This window comes from Periplaneta americana, chromosome 1, assembly GCF_040183065.1.
Source record: "Periplaneta americana isolate PAMFEO1 chromosome 1, P.americana_PAMFEO1_priV1, whole genome shotgun sequence".
NCBI lineage: Eukaryota > Metazoa > Arthropoda > Insecta > Blattodea > Blattidae > Periplaneta > Periplaneta americana.
The window spans coordinates 164259465-164281646 of NC_091117.1; the positions used below are offsets into that span (position 1 = coordinate 164259465).

General features: G+C 33.1%; 1 protein-coding gene across 4 annotated transcripts in view; it reads right to left on the reverse strand.

Annotated features, from left to right (window-relative positions):
- Positions 1-8265: 8265 nt before the first annotated feature.
- Positions 8266-22182, reverse strand: part of LOC138703095 (aminopeptidase N-like) — a 147038-nt gene continuing 133121 nt past the window's right edge. For all 4 annotated transcript variants that reach the window (XM_069830696.1, XM_069830683.1, XM_069830704.1 and 1 more), the window contains exons 16-17: positions 22040-22121; positions 8266-8584 (exon numbers count right to left, since the gene is read on the reverse strand). In XM_069830696.1, the coding sequence (XP_069686797.1) occupies positions 8429-8584; positions 22040-22121 (238 nt within the window). In that variant the 3' untranslated portion in view covers positions 8266-8428. The remainder of the gene's footprint in view (positions 8585-22039; positions 22122-22182) is intronic.

The following is a 22182-nucleotide window of genomic DNA, read 5'->3' on the forward strand; positions in this document are numbered from 1 at the left end:
TCCACTACATAGCACGTTAAACACAAGACCACGAAGGAAATCACGAAACTATAGGCCAAAGTATTATTATGCACTTAATTTATGAAAATCTTTTGTGGTCCGGATTATCCGATTTTTTCGATTAACCGTTCAGTCCACCCCCTTCATTACCACGGATAATAGAGGTTCTACTGTATATGGTAAAGCCATGACCTCATCCCGTTAATGTTTAAATACCATAATGGTTAAATGCTTATTTAATTCTGATTTAAAGATATGTCCGTTTCCTGAGCTAATTATAATATTGTTGGAATGAGGAAGTGAGTATTTAGTTTCATATATAACATAATCGAATTAAAATTTTCACAGCTAGAAAAATGCGTGTAAAATTACAGTTGCTATTAATGTGGCAACATGCGATTAATATTAATTATTGCGACCGCCTAAATGCTCATAAATATACAGTTCATAATATTCAAAATAGACTGATTGTGACAAAAACATATTTATTGCGCTCATTTTATTTAGTGAACTGTGAACTCAAGCTGTACAACAGTTGAAATTACATTTATACATTATTTACATATATCTGTAAAAATAATGATCTCCATATCTAAATAAATGTTGCTTATGACCATAAAAATATTACTAATTTCTCTTTAGTTACAGTGTCACAAAGTTTACATTAAAATGACTGGTAATTCTTGTATAATTTTCTGTGCTGCACCACATTACTTTTTAGTGTAAATGTTACATTCACCATTTTTTTCATTCTTATATAAAATAAATATTTTGTTTCCCTGAATTTATGTTGACTGATTATTCTTGCATTCTCGTGGTAATGTACAAACAATACATTAAGTTCACATACAATTTCGTTCATTTTCTTTCAGTTAATATTCTTGTACATATGTTTCATCCAACGTTATGTTACATTTGTTAAAATTTCTTTGAATGTGTTTCTGCTTATCACTCTTGCATATGTCTTATGATAGAAATGTGATTCATTTCAGTATATATTTTTAAAATTTACATAAAATTTACACTATAAGTATTTAAAATTATATTAACATAAATTTTGTACATCCACAGTTCCACTGCAAGAAACACTAAAAAATAATGTCGATGTAAATAGACAAATATTGGTTAAAAACTTCAACCATCATGTTTTGTATAAATACACACTTCTTAGGTGCCATAGAAAAATAAATATATCTATATTTCACCAAGTGAAGTGGATCTGTGTGTGATAATACACCTTCATAAATGTACAGTACCAAACATATAATTTTATATGATTATAATATACAAAGTCCTTAGTAACAAGATGTAGGAACATTTGCCACATAAATTAAAGTTATACACTTGATTTGTATTTTAAAATAATGAGACCCTGTGGGCTATTTCTTTACAGTACAGCTACCAGTTGTAATGTTTCCTATTGCATCAAAATGTTTTTGCCATTCCAATAATTTTGTAATACCCTAAGTATGAAACAATTGTCCAAAGTTTATTTCTTGGTGAGTTTACAGCCTTTTATTATGCAGAATACTCTACATGTATTCGTGCATAGCTTTGTTCTACTAGGAGAAAAATATTTATATTACACAAAACAACTATCACAAACTATCACTATTCTGAATATTTAAGCATCTATAATCATAAATAACTCCATATTGCACCATTAATTTGTCCATAACTATTGGAGTTCATAATTTTTAACTGATCCAATGTGTGTTAAAAAAATTGAATGTGCGAAAATGTTCATGTTGTGAACTCCATATAATATAATATAAATGATATTTAGTTTGTGAAGAATGGTAACTCAAGCTAAAAATTTGTCTTCCGCACAATGTAAAGCGACACTCAATCAACATTGAAGATATATATACATTGAACACATACGGAACATAAAAGGCAAATATACTAAAACTTCATATTTGAATCTGTTACAGTTCTTCAAACATAAATGTAATTCATTTCTCGTCATAAATAACTTAATTTTGTAAGTTTATATTAACGTACATTGTTATGTTTTTCAAAATCTTTTCTTCCTTCATATGAAATATACATCAAATGAAAGATATAGTTCTCGCCAAGCTTAGACGACCTCACTCACACCACTCTGCTGACTCGTGCCTTACCCAAAATATAATAAATCATACGTTGCATGCCTGTTAGTTATGCAGCGTTATCAATTATGACTCTGAATTAACCCAGCCGCTGAGCTGAGGCAAGTGCGATGTTTTTTTTTTTTTTTTTTCAACAGAGAAGTTAGTAGTTGTCTCTTGCTAGAAGACTCTACATTCTTGGGATACCTCTGAGGTATCACGAGCCAATCGTCAGACAGTACAAGAGACAAGATAAACTGACCTCTCTACTCGGGCTGAGGCCGTCTATGTTTGGCAAAGCTGTTATAAAGAAATTCCGTCATCGGAAGCGGCCAAATACATAACATAAACACCGAGAGCATGTTGACGTGACTGCTTTGACTTCTTTCTTCTGAGCTGGGGTAGTCTAAGTTTGTCGAGTACAGTACTTCAGTCTTTCTGTGTTAAAAATTATCATTAGGTCTTGAATCACTTTTCACTTAATGAATTATATTTATTTATAATATTTTGTTCATTATTTTAGAACATAAAATTGCTATAATTAATGAACTTGCATCACAGTTATTCTTCGACAAATTAATTTGATCTATGGTCACCATCAATAATCTTTAATCACTTTTCACTCAATGAATTATATTTATTTATCATGTTTTTTCACTATTTTAGAGCTTATAAAATTTCTATAATTCACAAACTTACATCACAATTATTCTTAGAAAAATTAATGTAATCTATGATCACCATCAATAACTCTATCTTAATTTTAGATCAGTATAAGTCTACTACAAACTCTCAAAAATGTATTCAATTCTTAAGAAATTATCATCATACAAGTCCTAGGCTTTTGTATAAATAATTTTATTCCTCGTAAATACGTTGCCTAATTATAATTCTTGTATCCGTTAATGTCTTGATTTTTTAATTCTTGTTTGGAGTTCATAAAATTTTCTTACAAAATTTTACAAGTGACTAGGCTTATAGGCCTATTATAATTATTCATCAACAACTGAATTTAACTTTTGGCTGTTATTAATAGGCCTTCACAAATTTATGCGGTACTGTCCAATGAGATATTTCATTTCAAACTAATTATTTTTTCATGTACGTCACAAATGCAAATGTTACATATTTTCATAGTAAAAAGATTATTTCACACAAATGTTACAAAACTATAATTCTCCTTGATTATACATCTTGATTACACAAGTTTTAACACTGTATCACTTCGGAATATGTATGATAAGAACTTTCTTGTGTTAAATGTTATTAACGTACCTAAGGTACGTTAATAATATTTAACACAAGAAAGTGGTTATCATTCATATTCCGAATATAATTATTCAGTCATTAAGTGCAATTAAACAATATTATATATTAATGTTAATTTTCCATTGAGATAAACAGGACAATTTTATAGAAGTTACTTATTATAATGTTTTAGGTAACATCAGTTCACATGTTGTGTTATATATTGAGTGCAATCGAAAAGTCCCTCCGCAGTTCTATTAGTTCTAGTAACCCTAAAATACAATCATGTAGAAAGTTGGCACTCCCCCATTCATTCCGGTTTGACAACCTCACACCCCAGTCCATCATATGCTTAGCAGCCAGTGCTGCCACTTGAATTCTCTACCAAATACACTTGAATTCTCTGCCAACGGGATTCTCAGCTACACAAGCATTGCGGAGAGACTTCTCGATCGCACTGTATATACATATACTGTATACATACAGTGTGTGTGCATATATATCCAAATACATACAGCTTATGAATATGTAAATATGTGAATGGTCATCATACTATGTATGTACATATATGACATATAACAAAGTGGGTTATATGGGATGTAGGATTCCTTCCCAGGTATTCCTAAATGATGAAGCAATGCTAAGAAGTGTTTGTATTTAAAATCATTCTCAAACGTTGATACAGCTTAACAAAATTTCTAAAATACAATTATTTTCACAAGTTTGCGTGTGAAAATCATCGTATAATTGAGTCTTTTACAAATTTCGCAAGTGCTGTGGTATCCAATTTATTCATACAAAAAACGGACTTAATTTTCTGCTCTCTTTCGTAAAAGAAGTGAAATACTACATTCGACATATAAAATAGCTAAAGTTATTTCGTATCCTTCTGACACATGGAGTTTCTCTATGCCATTACCTATTAGGAGTTTTTCCCTAATCTGTTACGATCTCAAAATACATTTTAAAACTATGAACTGAGTAGGAAATAAAACACACATTAAAAATATAAAAAATTTTGCACATGCTAAAAATAAAATTAATTTACATCTGTAAGAAGTCTTTGTTCGTTTCATTTCTCCAACGCTGCTACTAATACTAGATTCCGTTATAAAGGAAATAGTCCTTGAACACTAAACGCAAGTTGGCATAGCTCAACTCATTCACTCACACACGCACACGCACACGCACACGCACACACACACACACACACACAAGATAAAAAAAAAGAAAATCAATAATGAATATTTAGTATTACTAAATTAATTTTAGTAATTAATATTAATTATGAATGTTTTAAATGTATAAGTATATATTTAATTTAAAATTTTATCAAACTTAAAAACACAATTAAAACAAATATTTCAGAATTTTATAATATAATATGCTTTTAATATTATACAAAATAATTAACTTTCATAAAATGTGTATAATTATTAATTATATTTAGCGATATTGCGTAAGTCTGTAAGCTAGGATGAAAAATAACTTAAGTCCAAGCCGGTCAATGAAAAGGCATTAGAATGATATTACTGTATAACTACTATGAAATAAAAGGTTAAAATATATTACAAATAATTGCCTATGTATGAGAAACGCATAGGGCTATACAGAAATAAGGAGAAGAAATCTAGAAATTAAGTAAATACTTGAGAAGTTGTACGACGATAGTTCTATGTAACAGCATTCATTCAATTCTCAAAACCAATGATAATCTTATTTGACATAGATTGAGAACAATAAATCCCAGATTCGGATATTGTTATGTCAGCTTGAACACTGTTAATCTGGCGGTTTGATATTGAGATTTGAACGCAGTGAACCTGTTTTCAAATCTCTTCTTCTCTAAATTTGAATTTTGGATAATGAAGATTTTATTGAGACAAGTTGTCAATGCAAATATGCCATCAATCCTCCTCCTACTACTCTTCCTCCTCCTTCTCCTTATTTTCCTCCTCCTCCTTCTTTCTTCTTCTTCTTCTTCATCTTTTTCTTCAACATCATCATCATCTTAGACACAATACCCTAGTTAGGTCAAAACTACGCATAGATCTTTCATTGTACCCTAATAATCATATTCACCGCCATATGAGCAACTGTCAGGTCTCACTAGTAGGTCTATATCATAATATTCAAATAATTGCTTGTTTTATTTTCCGTCAATGATTTATCATATTTATATCACAAAGTGAGATCTTTACTAATTACATGTTACACATATTTGTAGTATTAACGTTTTCGCCATACTCTTTTTGATATCATCAGATACTTTTGGTTTTTTCAATAACTAACCTCATATTGAAAAAAATCAAAAGTATCTGATGACGCCAAATGGAGTATGGCGAAAACGTTAATACTACTAATATGTGTAACATGTAATTATTAAAGATCTCAGTTTGTGATAGCAATATGATAAATCACTGACGGAAAATAAAACAAGCAATTATTTGAATATTAACAAAGATTTATCTGAACTATTCAATATGAATTGTAAATAACTATATAATAATGCTGAAGTACATAGTAGGGGTTATATATTTGATCATGAGCCCAAATAAAGTACAGAATAACGAATAGTGAAAGCAAGAGTACGTTAAATTCTCCCTGACTACTTACTTCAAATAATTCCTAAGTAATGCAAAATGTCTCCTGAATAGGACACCAATCTTTCGTAGAGCAAGATCATTGGTGTGGCTGTCGTCTGTAAGAGCGGAAATATCCGGCAGCAACTAAATGTTGAAAAACATTACATTGTTAAACAATTTAAAGGAATGACTCTGACAGAATTGCACGATAGTTGCTGCAATATGGAGCAGACAAAAGAAGAAACCATACAGATCCATGAAACTATAGACAAAATAAATTTTAAAATATTAATACGAAACAACTTCCAATGTAGAATTGTAAATATAACTTCCAATTTTAGTGTGGAACTTTAAATTTGTGTTCAGCATAAATATTTTAATTTTAAAATTTGAAAGTACTCTTTAAATTTTCTTCTAACTTAGTATTTCACAGCCTTGTACTATTAACAAGGGAATCATATTCTACCAATTGTCCTGTCTGCCTGCCTACGTTAGGAGATTATGCATATTCAGTGTATTACTTAATTGTTACTTTTTACCAGTGATTATGATGTTGATGATAAAAATAAGAATACACTAATTATTATAACAGGAATATGAACTGATAATAAAGAGTTTTATACTTGTCATAGTTCTCTCTTCACGCACAACAAATTCTAGTCTCATTTGTATTGAATTAAAATGATGACTTCTCATATCAGACCAAAGTTCGTCGTGAAGAAATTCTATTGATTTACAAAGTGGCTGTGAAACAGGATTTTTTTTTTTTTGTACGGAGGAAGGTACAGAAAACTAACACTGCAGCCTAGAAATGAACTTATTGTCTTACTTCTCCTTTATTTAGAGGAATATTTGTTGAAGACTGAACTAATATTCGGTAAATAATTCCTAATTATCATAACATTTGATCTCGCCTGGTATTCAAAACTACGTCTTCACTCTGAAAAGTAGAGAATTTATCCTAAATTTTATTAGAGATATTTAATCGTATATACCAATTGAAGCGAAATCATTTACTTTCACCGCCATTTTAGGGATAGTTAACCTCATACCAAGGATAATAAAATACATTTTTTTAGCAAATTCCTTATAAGTTGCTTAAATAGACAGGAGTTTGTCTATTCGCTTAAAAATAAGTAATTCCGTTCCATTGTGTGTGTCATTTGTGTATTTATTCATTTATTTTTTATTGGCTGAATAATAGCTATTTATGAATGTGAAATTGAAAAATCTGACTTGCATCTCTTAGGGTGGTATTCATAGACATTCTTAGCGTGGATTTCCGGTGGATGATCAGCGAACTAACGTTATTCGTATTCACAAACTAGTGTTAGCGATATGATATATGATATGATATGATATATGATATGATATGATATATGATATGATATGATATATGATATGATATATGATATGATATGATATGATATGATATGATATGATATGATATGATATGATATGATATGATATGATATGATATGATATGATATGATATGATATGATATGATATGATATGATATGATATGATATGATATATGATATGATATGATATGATATGATATATGATATGATATGATATGATATGATATGATATGATATGATATGATATGATATATGATATGATATGATATATGATATGATATGACATGACATGACATGACATGACATGACATGACATGACATGACATGACATGACATGACATGACATGACATGACATGACATGATATGATATGATATGATATGATATGATATATGATATGATATGATATGATATGATATGATATGATATGGAATATGATATGATATGATATGATATGATATGAATCCTGTACAAGTAACCAGTCGATAGCCGGGGCTAGTTTAGCACGCTCGTAGCGCGGGCTAGCGAAATATCTATGAATAGCATCCTCAAACTTTTCATAATAGTTTAGCTTTTTTGTCGTTTTGTGTGAATGGATACATAATTTCTCAGCAGGTGGTCCTTTCTTTCTGCATGAAAACTTGATATTTCCAACGTATTTTAATGCGTCCTGCTTTCCTTCACTCTATCGGTCGATATTCTTGGACTGTTTCTAGTAATTAAGTCCTTTACAATCGTAACAAACAGTGCTTCAAATTGTTCGTTTATATCTGAATGACACTGAATAGACGGTCATTATTAAATTTTTTACATAAGTCTTCAGTTCGTTTCTTGTTCAGAAGTATACGAGCCTGCTGCTGTTCTTACGAACTGCATTTCTGCCAACCTCATTTCTCCTAATTGGTTCTCTTTTAACATCCACTTATTTATTATATCGTGAATCTAGTTTCACGATTTAAATTGCAGAAAACAATTCGGTACTTAACACAGTATAAATATAATATAACTTCCAGTGTTCAGCAGCTTGCAAATACATTTAGGTTAACAAAAAGGATTAATCAATAAATATCAAGAGTGAAGCGTTAAATTTAGGTACAGAGTGTCGTATCTATGTTGGAAATTACAGACGTCGAATCTAACGCCGTCACTTGGAGTCGTGGAAGTTTTCCAACCATGTCGCTATGGTGGCGTAGTAGTTCTTATGCCAGGCCACGCGCAGCTGCAGGGCCTCCATCTCCTGTTTCATCTTCCTCTCAACGAAAGTGAATTTCCCTTTGTTCGCTTTGTGGAACTCTTCAACCTGGAACATAAGTAGAATTGTGAAAGTGTGGGATGTCTGCGCAACCAGTTCCTGTTTGCTTTCTAGACGTAATGCTAGCGTTGAAGCAGGACATTTTAACCACAAAAACTATTATTATTATTATTATTATTATTATTATTATTATTATTATTATTATTATTAGTTAATATCGTAGTTGAATTATATCGACGATGCAAATAAATTTATATAAAATTCTGCACTTATTATTATTGTTATCCAAATATTGAAACCCTATTTTACCCTTTGGTATATTAGGGTTGTAGTTTGTTACATGTGAAATACATTATGTAGAGATAATACACAATTTTAAAGAAGTAGTAGTAGACATGAGTCATAGTTACAATATAAATACATTAATTAATAGACAGTAAACAATACTAAATACATTATGTAATAATTACACTCAGTTAAAACAAAATTAAATAAAATTAGAAATTATAATCGAAGGTGTAGAGAGATTGCAAGAATATGACATAAATTTGCGATTTTATACATAATTTTAAGCAATAGTAAAGAGATAATGCACAAAATTGACTTAGTTACAAATTAAACACCTAATATATAGGTGGTTTGCGATAGTAAAGAAATAAAAACAAAATTACTTACGGTTACAAACTATGTACCTGTCATTAAATACTGAACAATAGTAAAATCCATAATACAAACATAGTTATTGTTGTTATTACTATTATTATGTCCCAAAGAGAGACAACTTGTTTTAGATGGTGCATTAGGGTTTTATATCATCATTAATTTACATACACTTAGTAGCTACAGTCTTGCGTAGATTTGGTGTATAAACTCTGTGAATTGTTTATAACAAATTTTTTCCTAAGTAAGTGGTAAAGGGGTGTGCAGTAATTTAAATTGCAGTCCGAGATATGATATCTTAAAACGTGTACTTCTACTCAAAATTTCAAGACATAATAATGGAAACGATACCAGAACTTTAAATTTAATTATAGACAGAAAAAATTAAATTTATCAAAAGTTACAGTTTCTTAATTTATGGTTTTCTTAATTTATGATTTTAGAACAAAATCTAGAATAATGATATTGGCGTATTTGTTTGTGTGTTTATTTGATTATTTGTTTGTTTATTTATTTACATATTTACTTACTGGGGGAGACTCGTCTAATTCTGCAATATTAAGAAGTAACTCTGTCCTATTTTTTATCAAACTGTTTATTGAAAAATATTATCAAGGTATGTAGACATGGACGAAACCTTTCATTACCAAATTAGATAAAGAGACCTATTAAAATGTAAATATATTTAGTTGTACATGCATTACAGTTGAAAAAGAACAAATCGGGTAATTCCGCAACAGTGCGGATAAATCCGCAATAGGACTTGGCTAATTTGCAGTCGTAAATAATTATGAAATACATTATGAAAGTAACATAAAAGGAACATTTTATATGTAACAATGCTCACTTTCTTCACAGCTGTGTAGCAAAAAACGAAAAACAGGCAACTTTCGTTGTTTGACTATATTGCCGACAGAGGTGTCCACCAACATCCTTGATTTTTTTCTATAGCTCTGCAGAGGACATGGCTCCTGTTGACAGCCTCTCAAAACTTACGTTCACGCTATTGTAAAGCAGCAGTAAAATCATACATGCACTACTGTGGAATTACCCATACTGCGGAATTAGCCGAGTTTTCCCTACTTTATTTATTTATTTATTTATTTATTTATTTATTTATTTATTTATTTATTTATTTATTTATTTATTTATTTATTTATTTATTTATTTATTTATTTATTTATTTATTTATTTATTTATTTATCTATCTATTTATTTATTCCACTCAATCCATTATTTACTGTATACTGTATATTTATATGCTTGCTTGCTCGTTCGTTTGTTTGCTAGTTTCCTTGCTTTTTCGTTTGTTCGTTTATAATGGCGGGTATCGAATATTCGCTACGATTTAAAAATCCTTCCTGCAATCATAAATATACCTCACTGCCAAGCTCTTCAACGTCACATTGATGCAATCACTTAATCGCTTGAAAATACAGCCCATGATTCCAAGTCTAATATCATAAATTCATAACCTTTCCTGGAAGAACTACTCTATAAATTCAAAATAATAATTAAATTAATAAAACATATTCCGTTAAAAGTCTTGGAATATTCTTTCAAAATAAACCTTATTTTCACAAATATCATCATCATCATCATCATCATCATCATCATCATCATCATAATATCGGTCACGTATTAGACCCTACAGGATCTGTTACGGTCTCATGCCAGCGCTTTCGTGGTCTTCCCAATTTCCTCTTTCCTCTTGGTACATAAGTAACAATCTGTTTAGGCCATCTAGTGCGATCCATCCTTTCGACGTGTTTTTTCCACTGAAGTCGATATTGTTGAACAAAATTAACTATAGGATCCATTTTTAGTTCCTGCAATATGTCCACATTTTTATGGTGTTCCAGCAAAGAGCATCCCGCTGTTCGTCTCATGAACCTCATTTCAGCTGTCGTCAGCCTTTGCTCATCAACTTTTCTGATTGTCCATGCCTCGCTACCGTAGGTGAGGACTGGTCGAGCTAGTGTTTTATATACCTTTAGCCTTGTATGTTTCTGAACATGGGATGATTTGAAGACGGTGTTAATGACGCCAGTGATTTTTATAAATTTAGATATTTTGTTCGACATATCTTCATCAGTGATGTAAGAGAGGTTATAACCTAAATAGTTAAAGGAATTAACACGTTCAATTAAAGTATTATTTATCATGATCTTACTTGGAATTGGATTCTCTCCCGAAAATGCCATGACTTTCGTTTTCTCTTTTGAGATTTCCATATTGAAATCAGAGGCGGTTATTTGCAAATTATAAATGGCTCTTTGTAAAGCATCCTCTGTTTTAGCGATAATAACCTGATCGTCGGCAAACATTAGTGTATCGAGAACTGTGTTTCGATTAATTTGAATTCCAGCGTGATGACTTTGCCTCCAAATGTATAAAATAGATAGATTTTATGTAGGCTATATAATCACAAAATTATAATGTTGGATCTAATACGATCAATAACTTATTCTTTTTCTACGCATGATTCCCTTTCAACACTTTGCATGAGTGAGATCGAAACTTGAATACACATCTATAGTCTGCAATTCTGTTACCACTGATTCAGTACCTCTGATTGAGGTTCTGTCTGATATGTACATCTATTATCAGGTAGTAGTGTAGTACAACTCACTTGACGATATGTGTCAAAGGAAGAACAATTTGTTTGTATACATCTGAAGTCTAATTAGTCTAATACGTAGTTAGTCGGCGATGTATGCAATGGAGAGGGAAAGGAAGTGGGCACCTTACCCAATTATCTCCTGATCTAGTTGCCTCATAAGTAATGCCTTGTTGGTATCACTCGTGAGGTTCAGACCTGTCTTCGGACAGTTAAATAAACAACAACAACTGATTCAGAAATTAGTAAGTGTCCATCGCAAATTCATATCGTTCTGTTCCAGTAGATTTCTGCCCAATGACTCCAAGAATAGTACGAGCAAAACTGCGATTATTTAAGTGTCAGTTTATATTTCAGGCGGCAAGATCTTGATGCCCTATTTTTATCCACAATCCTTAAATATTATATAACCTGTGAATTTTCCATAAATAGCGTTAACTTTCATGTTCTTACGAAAGATATGAGAGTTACAACGTTTTCTACAACAGTAATACTAAATCTCTTTCCCCTGTATGCAGGGATAGTAGTGGCAAAAAACCGGATCGACCCTTGTAGCTGATTTCAGAGCCTTGTTCACTCCAGAGCACGACAGACTGGTAACTAAGACTTTCGTGGTTCGAATCCTGCCTTGGAAGGAAACTTTTTTTTGTTCCTTATTCAAATTTATTCCTAATACTTTTCGACTGCTGGTAAAATTCATGTTCTGGGAATAATAAGTAATTAAATAGTAAAATATCGCTGCAATCGAAAAGTATTATTGGAATAAATTTGAATAAAGAATAAAAAAAAAAGGTTCCTACCCAGGCAGGAGTCGAACCATTAAAGTCTTAGTTACCAGTCCATCGTGCTCTGGAGTGAACAAGGCTCTGAAATCAGCTATAATCTTTTCGCTGTAAGAAAAATCCTAATGTAAACAATAGCACGTGACTGAAGTGAGGCTTCATTGGCCACTGTTTGGCGCCATAGATTCTCAGTGTTCCCGCCTACTGTTGTACATTCTGTTTCATGTTAAACATTTCCCATTATTCGTCAAGTAGGCCTAACCTCACTACTATACATTCATTTGCCTAGGAAACATTTACTTTATAATTACCGTACTGTAATTAAACTATTTTTAAGTCTTATGTCTTCACAATGGACAGTTGAAGATGGAGAAGCCATATTTCAGTACCGCGTGCTTATGTGAACAACTACGAGCTCAAGTGACACCAGCTTGCTACAAGAACAGAGTACCTCGGTATTACTGTTGGTATTCATCCGCGTTCATAGTACATAACAAAATATAAAAGTAGCTTTTCTTTTACATAGCGGTTTACATATGAGTACAGTTAAATGTTTCATCGTATTTAACAACTAGAACTCAATTTTTTATTTTCAAATAATACAAGATTGTGGTTTCCAAATACGAACTATATTTTCCTGCGTCATGTGAGTGTTTCGACTGGGAGCCAATCACGGATATGACGGCAACGTTCTTGTGTTTACATTAGGATTTTTCTTACAGCGAAAACAGTATACAAGGGTCGGTCCGGTTTCTTTTTTGCCACTATTGTACATTAAAACTGTCAACTTGTATATTAAAAATTTAGTGATAGTAGTTGTGGTAGCAATAGCGGTAATGGTGGTAGTAGTGGTAGTGCAGCAGTGCTGTTGGTTGTGGTAGTGATATAAAATTACTATACCTAAGTGATGGCTTGGAACACGGGAAGTGATGTAATTGTGTGCATGAGCGTGAAAAGAGGCCAAGCCACACTTAACTACGTGCAAGCAACATGTTACCGCGTGCAAGACAAATGATCCTCCTTCCCGTGAGTTATGGGTCTAGTTCGCAGCCGACTATTGCTGTAATCTACTAGCTTGCTACGCTCGCATTTAAACTTAATCATAAGGCGGTTTTGTCTTTGTTTTATGTACTATATTGCAACATTCACAGTCCATCGCTTCAGTTACCAATTCATATGCCGATAACGTACAATTTTCTAACAACCAATGTTGCCAATTCGATTCTTAAAAACTCGCTAAGCTACAGTGCAGAAACCGCTACATTGCTATATCGCCAATGTAAAATAAGAGTATTTTACCGCTGTGAGTGTTTGAAAAAACCGCTATATCCCTGTATGAGCAATATAATTTTCATAAATTTTACTCGCAAAACTAACACTGAAAAACCCTAGATCGAGCGGGAAAACCGCTGAATTGGCAACACTGCTAACAACATTTAAAACTGTCGTTCATAAATTTTTATCGGTTTTTTAGTAATGTTATATCAACTGCTAGGTTATCAAGTGTCGGCGGAATTGGAAATAATGAGATGATATTTTGTAGTTTTGTGGGATTTAATCGATTAATCGATCAAAAATATTTAATCGAATAATCTAGTCATTAAAATTAATCGGTTGTAGTTGATATTAATTATTATTTTGTTAATACAAACTCGTACTAAAAATTCAGACAATATTTCTCTCTCGGAAATTGCTTACTTAAAAGCACAATAGTACTGTCATTTTCTAACTGTAAACCAGGTGGTGTAGGGAAAATCTTTACACAAACACTTCAGAAAGATATGCAGATATGAGGACAGTGATCTAGTCTACCTCTATTGAAAGTTGAAACACAATGCAAAACCCTTATTAAGTTTTATGATTTTCCAAGAAAACTTCCACATTGTCGTCAGCTCATCTTCCATACATACTTTTCTGGGATTCGTCTCCCTCATCCCTTATAAAATAGTCATGTCTACACTGTGTGCAAGTGAGAGTGTAACTATCTTCTTCTCTTTCTAAAATCTGGTAATTCGATTACAATAGGGGCCAGTCTTCTGTTTCGACCGCTGTACTTTTTGCACTTGCAGTTTCTGTAGTGAGTTTGTATATGAAGGTTGTGTGTTTAGTTTGATACAGAAAAAAAAATCAGTTTTCTGTGGTTTCTGAAAAGTGTAAACTCCATTATGTCATATGAAAATTTGAGAGATAAACTCGGTGGAACGTGTGGATTTAAATTGAACGATCGTAGAGAAGTGCTTGACAGAAAATAAAAAGTTTTTTCGTGTTTAGTGATGCAGGAAACATTGTTACCAAACGTAGAGCATGTGAATGCATTCACATGTTTAAAATCATGGATGAAGCAGTATTGACTAGGTGATTCTACATACTTTTTGTTATTTATGTTTGTCTCAAAAATTCCCGGAGAAATTGACACAAAAAAGTATAAGCCTCATAATAAATATGTTGGTAAGTAATTGAAATAGTTGTTTTAATCGATTAAATTCAAATAGTTAACCGATTAAATATTTTCATCGATCAACAGCACTAGTATTTTTACGAAATAAGATCAAGGATTCGCAGCGAGATTACCTGACATTGTCATTACAGTGGGAGAAACCACTGAAAAATCCAACCAGATAATAATCAGTATATCCGAGATTCCAACCCACGCCCGAGCGCATGAATTACAAGCACGGATCGTTGCTCTTAATCTACACCGTTGTCTACATTGTTAATTGATAATTATTTAACATCCCTTTTCAACTACGTAGTTAATTTAGGGACATTGTTCTCACGACACAGCGATGGAATAGCAACATGGTTGAAACCGAAGTGCTCGTATGAAACCTACCGCATGTTACCGAAAAAATTCAGTTGGTTTTTACGACAAGGCGTCAACTGACAGCTGCTGCCGGGTAAAGGAGCGTTGCTTGGCGCGCTTTCGATCGAAGGTAAAAATTATCTATTTCATTAATTGTGCAAGATTTTAATTTTACGGGTTTATAAAAATATCAAAATTCATTATTATTAGATGTGATTGAAAAGCAATATCTTAGTAACTTCAAAAAAATTATAGCCTATATGTGCACGGTATTTATTATTCAAGTTCCCATTACAAACTTAGAAATGAAAATTATAGAGGGCGAGGGGGTGGACGAGCGGACAGATAAGAGCGGAAGGAAAGTTATGAACTATAACTATTTGGCAACGTCATATCCACTTAGTGTGTGGCATCAGAAAGGCGAGTGACGTATTCAGTTTTCGTTGGCTGAGGGATTCGGGAGCGGATGGGAGTACAAAAATGTACATTACAGAGCTGTCAAAATTTGCTTCTTTCCCTACGGGTGCAATAGTCAGACGCATCTGGATGAAGTTTTCTATTGGCCGCTTATTTACTGGGATTTCAATACTCACAAGAACTCGCTAGTCGCTCGATTTGTAAGCCTAAACGCATTTGTCCGTCACGCCGCCAGCGTCGAGCCGAAGACGGAATTGAATTCATCAATTTCTGATGATGATGATGATGATGATGATGATGATGATGATGATGATGATGATGATGATGATGATGATGATGATGATAACATGCTCAGCGCGCATTCGAGGGACACAAAGTTGTTCCGCGCATTATTTGGACGGAGTTACGCAATAATAGGCCAACCGACATTTTGAAAAAAAAATGAGATATTTGCATAAATCTGTTGATGGCAGGCTAATTTAACTCGAAAAAATCAAGAATGCGATATCTTAATTTTGCTGCTATTTATAAGCAAAAATTTGTTTATTGCATAAAATTAATTCATATATTTTGCTTTGAAATATTAATTCAACTGCTGGTCTCTTATTAAAAATCGGTTAGCCTTTTTTGGTATTATTTGTGCTATTTTTTCTAATAGTATGAATGTTATAATACTTCTGATATAATGCTGCTCATCACACGATCAGGGAGCCCTGCAATATGTTCCTGTCAAATGTTCGTCAAATGATAACATATCCTCCTCTACACGGGTAAAACGCGGCGAAGAAAGAATTAGGCCTAAAGATCTTTACTGCTATTGGGTACAAAATTTTGTGTAAATTTTCGAAAATCAACCAAACGTTTTTAGTGTCTATGGTAACTTATTATCCATACTACATTACATCAGCCTATTCGCTATATTTGTTACGGCATGTGGTTCTCCTATTCCCTCTGTCAAAGTGTCGCACTACCGGAGAAAACCGGATGGAGCGATGTAATCGCATTCTGCTATTTAATCCAGGAAGTACCGTATCCGATTCTCATCAGTAGCTGAACCATGGTGATGATAACATTAGTAAGATCAATGTTCGATCTCATTACCAAAATTGTATAATAATAATAATAATAATAATAATAATAATAATAATAATAATAATAATAATAATAATAATAATAATGATTTATTTAACCTGGCAGAGTTAAGGCCATACGGCCTTCTCTAACACTCAACCAGGAGTAAAAACTGCGTTATAGAAACACTACAAATTTACAAAGTACACACAAAACTGAATAAGATAATAATAATAAAATGTAAACAACAAGTAAGAAGAAATCAGACATAATATATAACATACAGAAAGAAAGAAAAAAAAAGCATAATAAAATGTCAACAGCAGGTCAAAAATAAATGAGGCCTACAAAGTATAAAAAAATAAGAATTATTGATAATAATAATAATAATAATAATAATAATAATAATAATAATAATAATAATAAATAGAATAGTAATGATAACAATAATGATAATAATAATATTAATAATAATAATAATAAATAAAATAATAATAATAACAGGCCTAATAGCAATAATAATACTAATAGTAGTAATACAATAGTGCAGTACAAAGCATACAATGAATACAATATTTTTAAGTATACACAGTAAGGAAAATTATGTTTATATATAGCTCAACTTATCACATTAGAGATATACCATTATCGGAAAATATGAGAACAAAAATATAAAATAAGTTAAATATCACTAGAACATAAAAAAAAAATTGTGAATACGTGGAAACATGCAATACAACACTTGTCATAATAGTAAGTTAGTTTGGCAACTCGTCATAAGATAATTTTCTAACTTGGATTTGAAAGATTTCAATGTTCGGCAGCCCTTGACTTCAGGCGGCAGAGAGTTCCAGTGACGAGAGGTAGCAACAGCGAAAGATGAGGAATACAGAGATGATGTGTGAAGTGGAATTTCTAGCGTGTTATCGCGTTGTGATCGAGTATTAATATTATGATAGCGAGAGAGAGTATGAAAACGAGCGAATAAATAATAGGGGGATGAAGTGTGCATAATTCGATGTAAGAGAGAAAGTGAGTGCAGATTTCTCCTCTCATGTAACCTAAGCCATGATAACTTCTCGAAAGAAGGTGAGATATGATCATAGTATCGAACATTACAAATGAAGCGGACGCACGCGTTATGAACACGCTGTAGTTTCTGGGCGGAATCAATCCTGAGATCACTGAACAAAACGTCGCAATAATCGAAGTGAGGTAGAATGAGTGTCTGTACCAGCGTCTGTTTTAATTTAGATGGATAATGATACAATCTTTTTAGTGAATGGAGAATAGAGAATGCCTTCTTACATGTATATTTAATATGCGTATCCCAACTAAGATTAGATTCGAAATGCACTCCGAGATTTTTTACGGTAGAGCTAAACGGGATGATTGTTTTATCCAGTTTCACAGGTGGAATATTCAGGTCGTTGACTTCAGGAATTAATCTACGGTTCGCGAACAGAATAGCCTGTGATTTACATGCGTTTAGGTTAAGCCCAAATTGTTGAGACCAGGAAGAGATGGAATCAAGATCTTCATTAAGACTATTAATGCTATCATTTAGTGCATCAGGACGCGCTGAAATATACAATTGAACGTCGTCTGCATATATTTGATATCTGCAGTGCTTAAATGATTTAGAAATTCCATTTATATAAATAGAGAAGAGCAAGGGGCCTAATACTGATCCCTGAGGAACTCCTGTATCTACAGTACGCCAGGATGAGAAACGATTATTAGATATGACACGCTGCTGGCGGCCAGTAAGGTAGGAGTACATCCAGGTGATAACACTATCAGAAAGGTGTAGCGTTTGTAGTTTAGTCAATAGTAGATCGAAGTCAACAGAATCAAAGGCTTTGCTATAGTCCAATAAAACTAGTACAGTAGCCTGTCGTTTATCCATGGCTGCGCGTATGTCCTCAGTAACATTCAACAAAGCAGTAGAAGTGCTATGGCCATTTCTGAATCCTGATTGTAAAGGGTCTAAAAGATTAAATTCTATTAGGTAGTCTGACAACTGCTTATGAATGATGCGTTCCAGGGCTTTGGATAAAACGGGAAGAATGGAGATTGGCCTATAGTCTTTTGCAGAAGTTGGTGAATTTACTTTAGGAAGTGGGCGTACCAAAGCTGTTTTCCAGAGTTGCGGATAAACAGACGTGATAACTGAAGAATTGAAAATATGGGTTATTACAGGAAGCACGATATCAACTAACTTATTGATAAAGACTATGCTTATGTTGTCAGAGCCTTGTGCTTTAGATTTAATGCTTTTAAGAGCCCTTCTTACTTCAGAATCAGTAATGTGCGAGAAGAAAAATTTTTCGCGAGAAGGAGGAGGATTAGCTAGGAGAGTATTAATTGTATTTAGTTTTGACTGTTTTTCAGGTCGTATAGTGGGAGGTGAGGTAAAGTATTCATTGAGTTTATCAAGTGGTATGTTTATAACTTCAGCTTCTGATGCTTTCTTCCCTACTCCCATATCACGTAAGTTATTCCAAAGACACCGCGGGGGAACGGACGGGTCGACGAGACTCAGAGCGTGACGGCGTTTAGCATTCCTAATGCTTTGTGTGGTTTTGTTTCTAAGTTTTTTGTAGTTGTTAAAGTTTTCGGCAGATTTGTTGTTTCTGTACTTCCGGAAAGCAGCGTCACGTGACGTCATAAGATTACGAATACTGTCATTCAGCCATGGGGCGGGTCGGTGGGTGACTCGTCTCTTCTTTAAAGGTGCATGTTTGTCGAATAATTGTATTATCATGTCATTAAAGGTGGCAACTTTTTCGTCAACAGTGATTAAATTAAAAATAGTATGCCATGGCATTTGTAAGGCGTCAGAAGTTAGTTGGTCGTTGTCAATGCCTTTTAGATCTCTGTAAGTAATTACCTTAGCTGCATTTTTTTGGGCACTGAAGAGAGTACTCGGCAAAAATAAGATCATGACCAGATATTCCCGGAACTGGTAACTGTCCTGAAGTTAGAATTCTATCAGAATTATTCGTAATGATTAGGTCAATTAAAGTATCGGAAGTAGGTGTGTGGTGGGTAGGATTGAGTGGAAGAATTGTTAGATTGAAAGTTTCGAACAAATTACGGAGTTGATTAGTCCCATTTGATCTAACTGCCAGAAGATTTAAATTGAAATCCCCCATAACCAAGACATGTTCATATTGCGGTAAAAGATCGGCTAACGGGCTTTCTAAATCGGATAGATGTCCAGCTTTGGGAGGCTTATAAATAACTGCTAAGAGACATTTATGAAGACTTGCTTGTATTTCTACGAACAAATATTCGGGTCGCAATGCATCGCCTTGTGATTTTAGAATAATTTTAGGGTGCAGATCATTCCTAATATATGCGCAAACTCCACCCCCTCGTTTGTATAATCTGTCATTTCTACATAAAGTATAGCCGTTTAAGTGAACGAGTGAGGAAGACAATGAGGGTTTTAGCCAAGTCTCGCTAACAAGAATACATTGGACATCTATATTAGTGAAAATAGAAGAGAATTCCTGGAAATGAGGAATAATGCTTTGACAATTTAAATGTGCTATTTTCAAAGATTTGGGGTCAGGTGAGAAAGACTGCTTTAACAGCTGAGAGGTAGACAATGGAGGAGTTGGGGAGGATGACAGACAAGTGGATAGAGTTGTGGGAACAGGTTGTCGACAGTGAGGAGGGTCGGGGAGGCTAGACCAGCCATCAGCCTGAGGGCATGCCACAGAAAGCGGGACGATATAGGCAATAGTGCCAACCTAACTAAAATAGACTAAATTTACTGAGGTGATGTAATGCAACTAAATATAGTATTACTACAATAATTAAATAATTAGTATTAAATTATTAAACTATTACTTTCTTAATATAACAAACAACTTACGAGGAGTTGCCTTGACTTACTAATTATGTATCTCAGCCATACGGGTGATCCTTCTTTTCGTGTCGCCGCTTTTTACAATGATGACGCCGTCTTGAGTCCACACGTTGGTTTGTCCAAATTTAGTAATCGCTTCGCGTAACATGTTGTGGCGAGTTTTCGTCAAGTCTTCCCGAATTGTCCAGCCAGAATTTTTTAATTTTCTTTTGTTTCGGAAGACCTCGCTTCTCTTCCTGTAACTAGCGAATTTCACAATTATTGGTCTGGGTCGATTCTCGTCTCTCCTACCAACTCTATGGCTCCTATCAATGTCGGCCAGACTCAAGTCCACCCCTACCTTCTCCGCCACACTAATCGCTAACACGTCGGTGTCCTCACCATTGTTCTCACCTACACCGAAAATACGCAGACACTGGCGTCGCTGGTATTGTTCTAAGTCGTCCAGTTTGTATTCTAGCTCCTCGATCCGACGATCTTTTTGCTCCAGAGCACTTTTGAAGTCACTAATTAAGTCTTTGTTGAAGTCGAGATTTTTCTGGAGTTCCACCACCACTGCACTCGTCACCGCGTCCTTGATCGTGTCGGCGAGAACTCGATATACTTCTATTTAGAAATAATGCTGAAGTGTTCATTATTTATTAATTACAATATTAGTAATCCTTATTATACTCGCTTTACTGTAGATACATTTTCACATGAACTGACTCGTAGATACTGGGTATAAATTCCGGACAATTTTTCAGGAAAAAATTGTATGCTGAACGGTTTGATGAGTGTAAAAATAATTATTTTCGTTAAAACCTCGAAATTAATTTTTGCAGTGTTAGAATTTAGGCCTAATATAAAGTAGAATTAGGATATAAATTGTAAATTACTTAATTTATTATGTATCATGTTTAGTCAATATTTAATTCTATGTTAGCTCGTTAATGTGCGAGATAATGATTTTATTACTATTAATATTATTACTTTTGTTATTGTTTCTATATATATATTTCACTTCTGGTAGTGTGGAAGAGAAGTTCTAATGGCCTTAACTCTACCAGAATAAATAAATAAATAAATAAATAAATAAATAAATAAATAAATAAATAAATAAGTAAATAAGTAAATAAGTAAAATAAATAAATATCTTCTCCTTATACTTCCTACAAAATGGAAATTAAAAACTTTCATATTTTAAGATGTTTCTGCACTGATAATTGCACTGAACGAAAATTAAGTATGCTGCATTCTGTATTAATGAGCTTGAATGAATGGTACTTACATCTTTGCTGTCAAGTTCCGTCGTAAGGCCACTAATTGCTCCTTTTATCATACGGCCGATAAGGAACTCGTCTTTACCAGCCCTGTAAAAATCGATCAAGCATGTTATGAACTCTATCTTGATGACTGTTATTTCTAAAAATC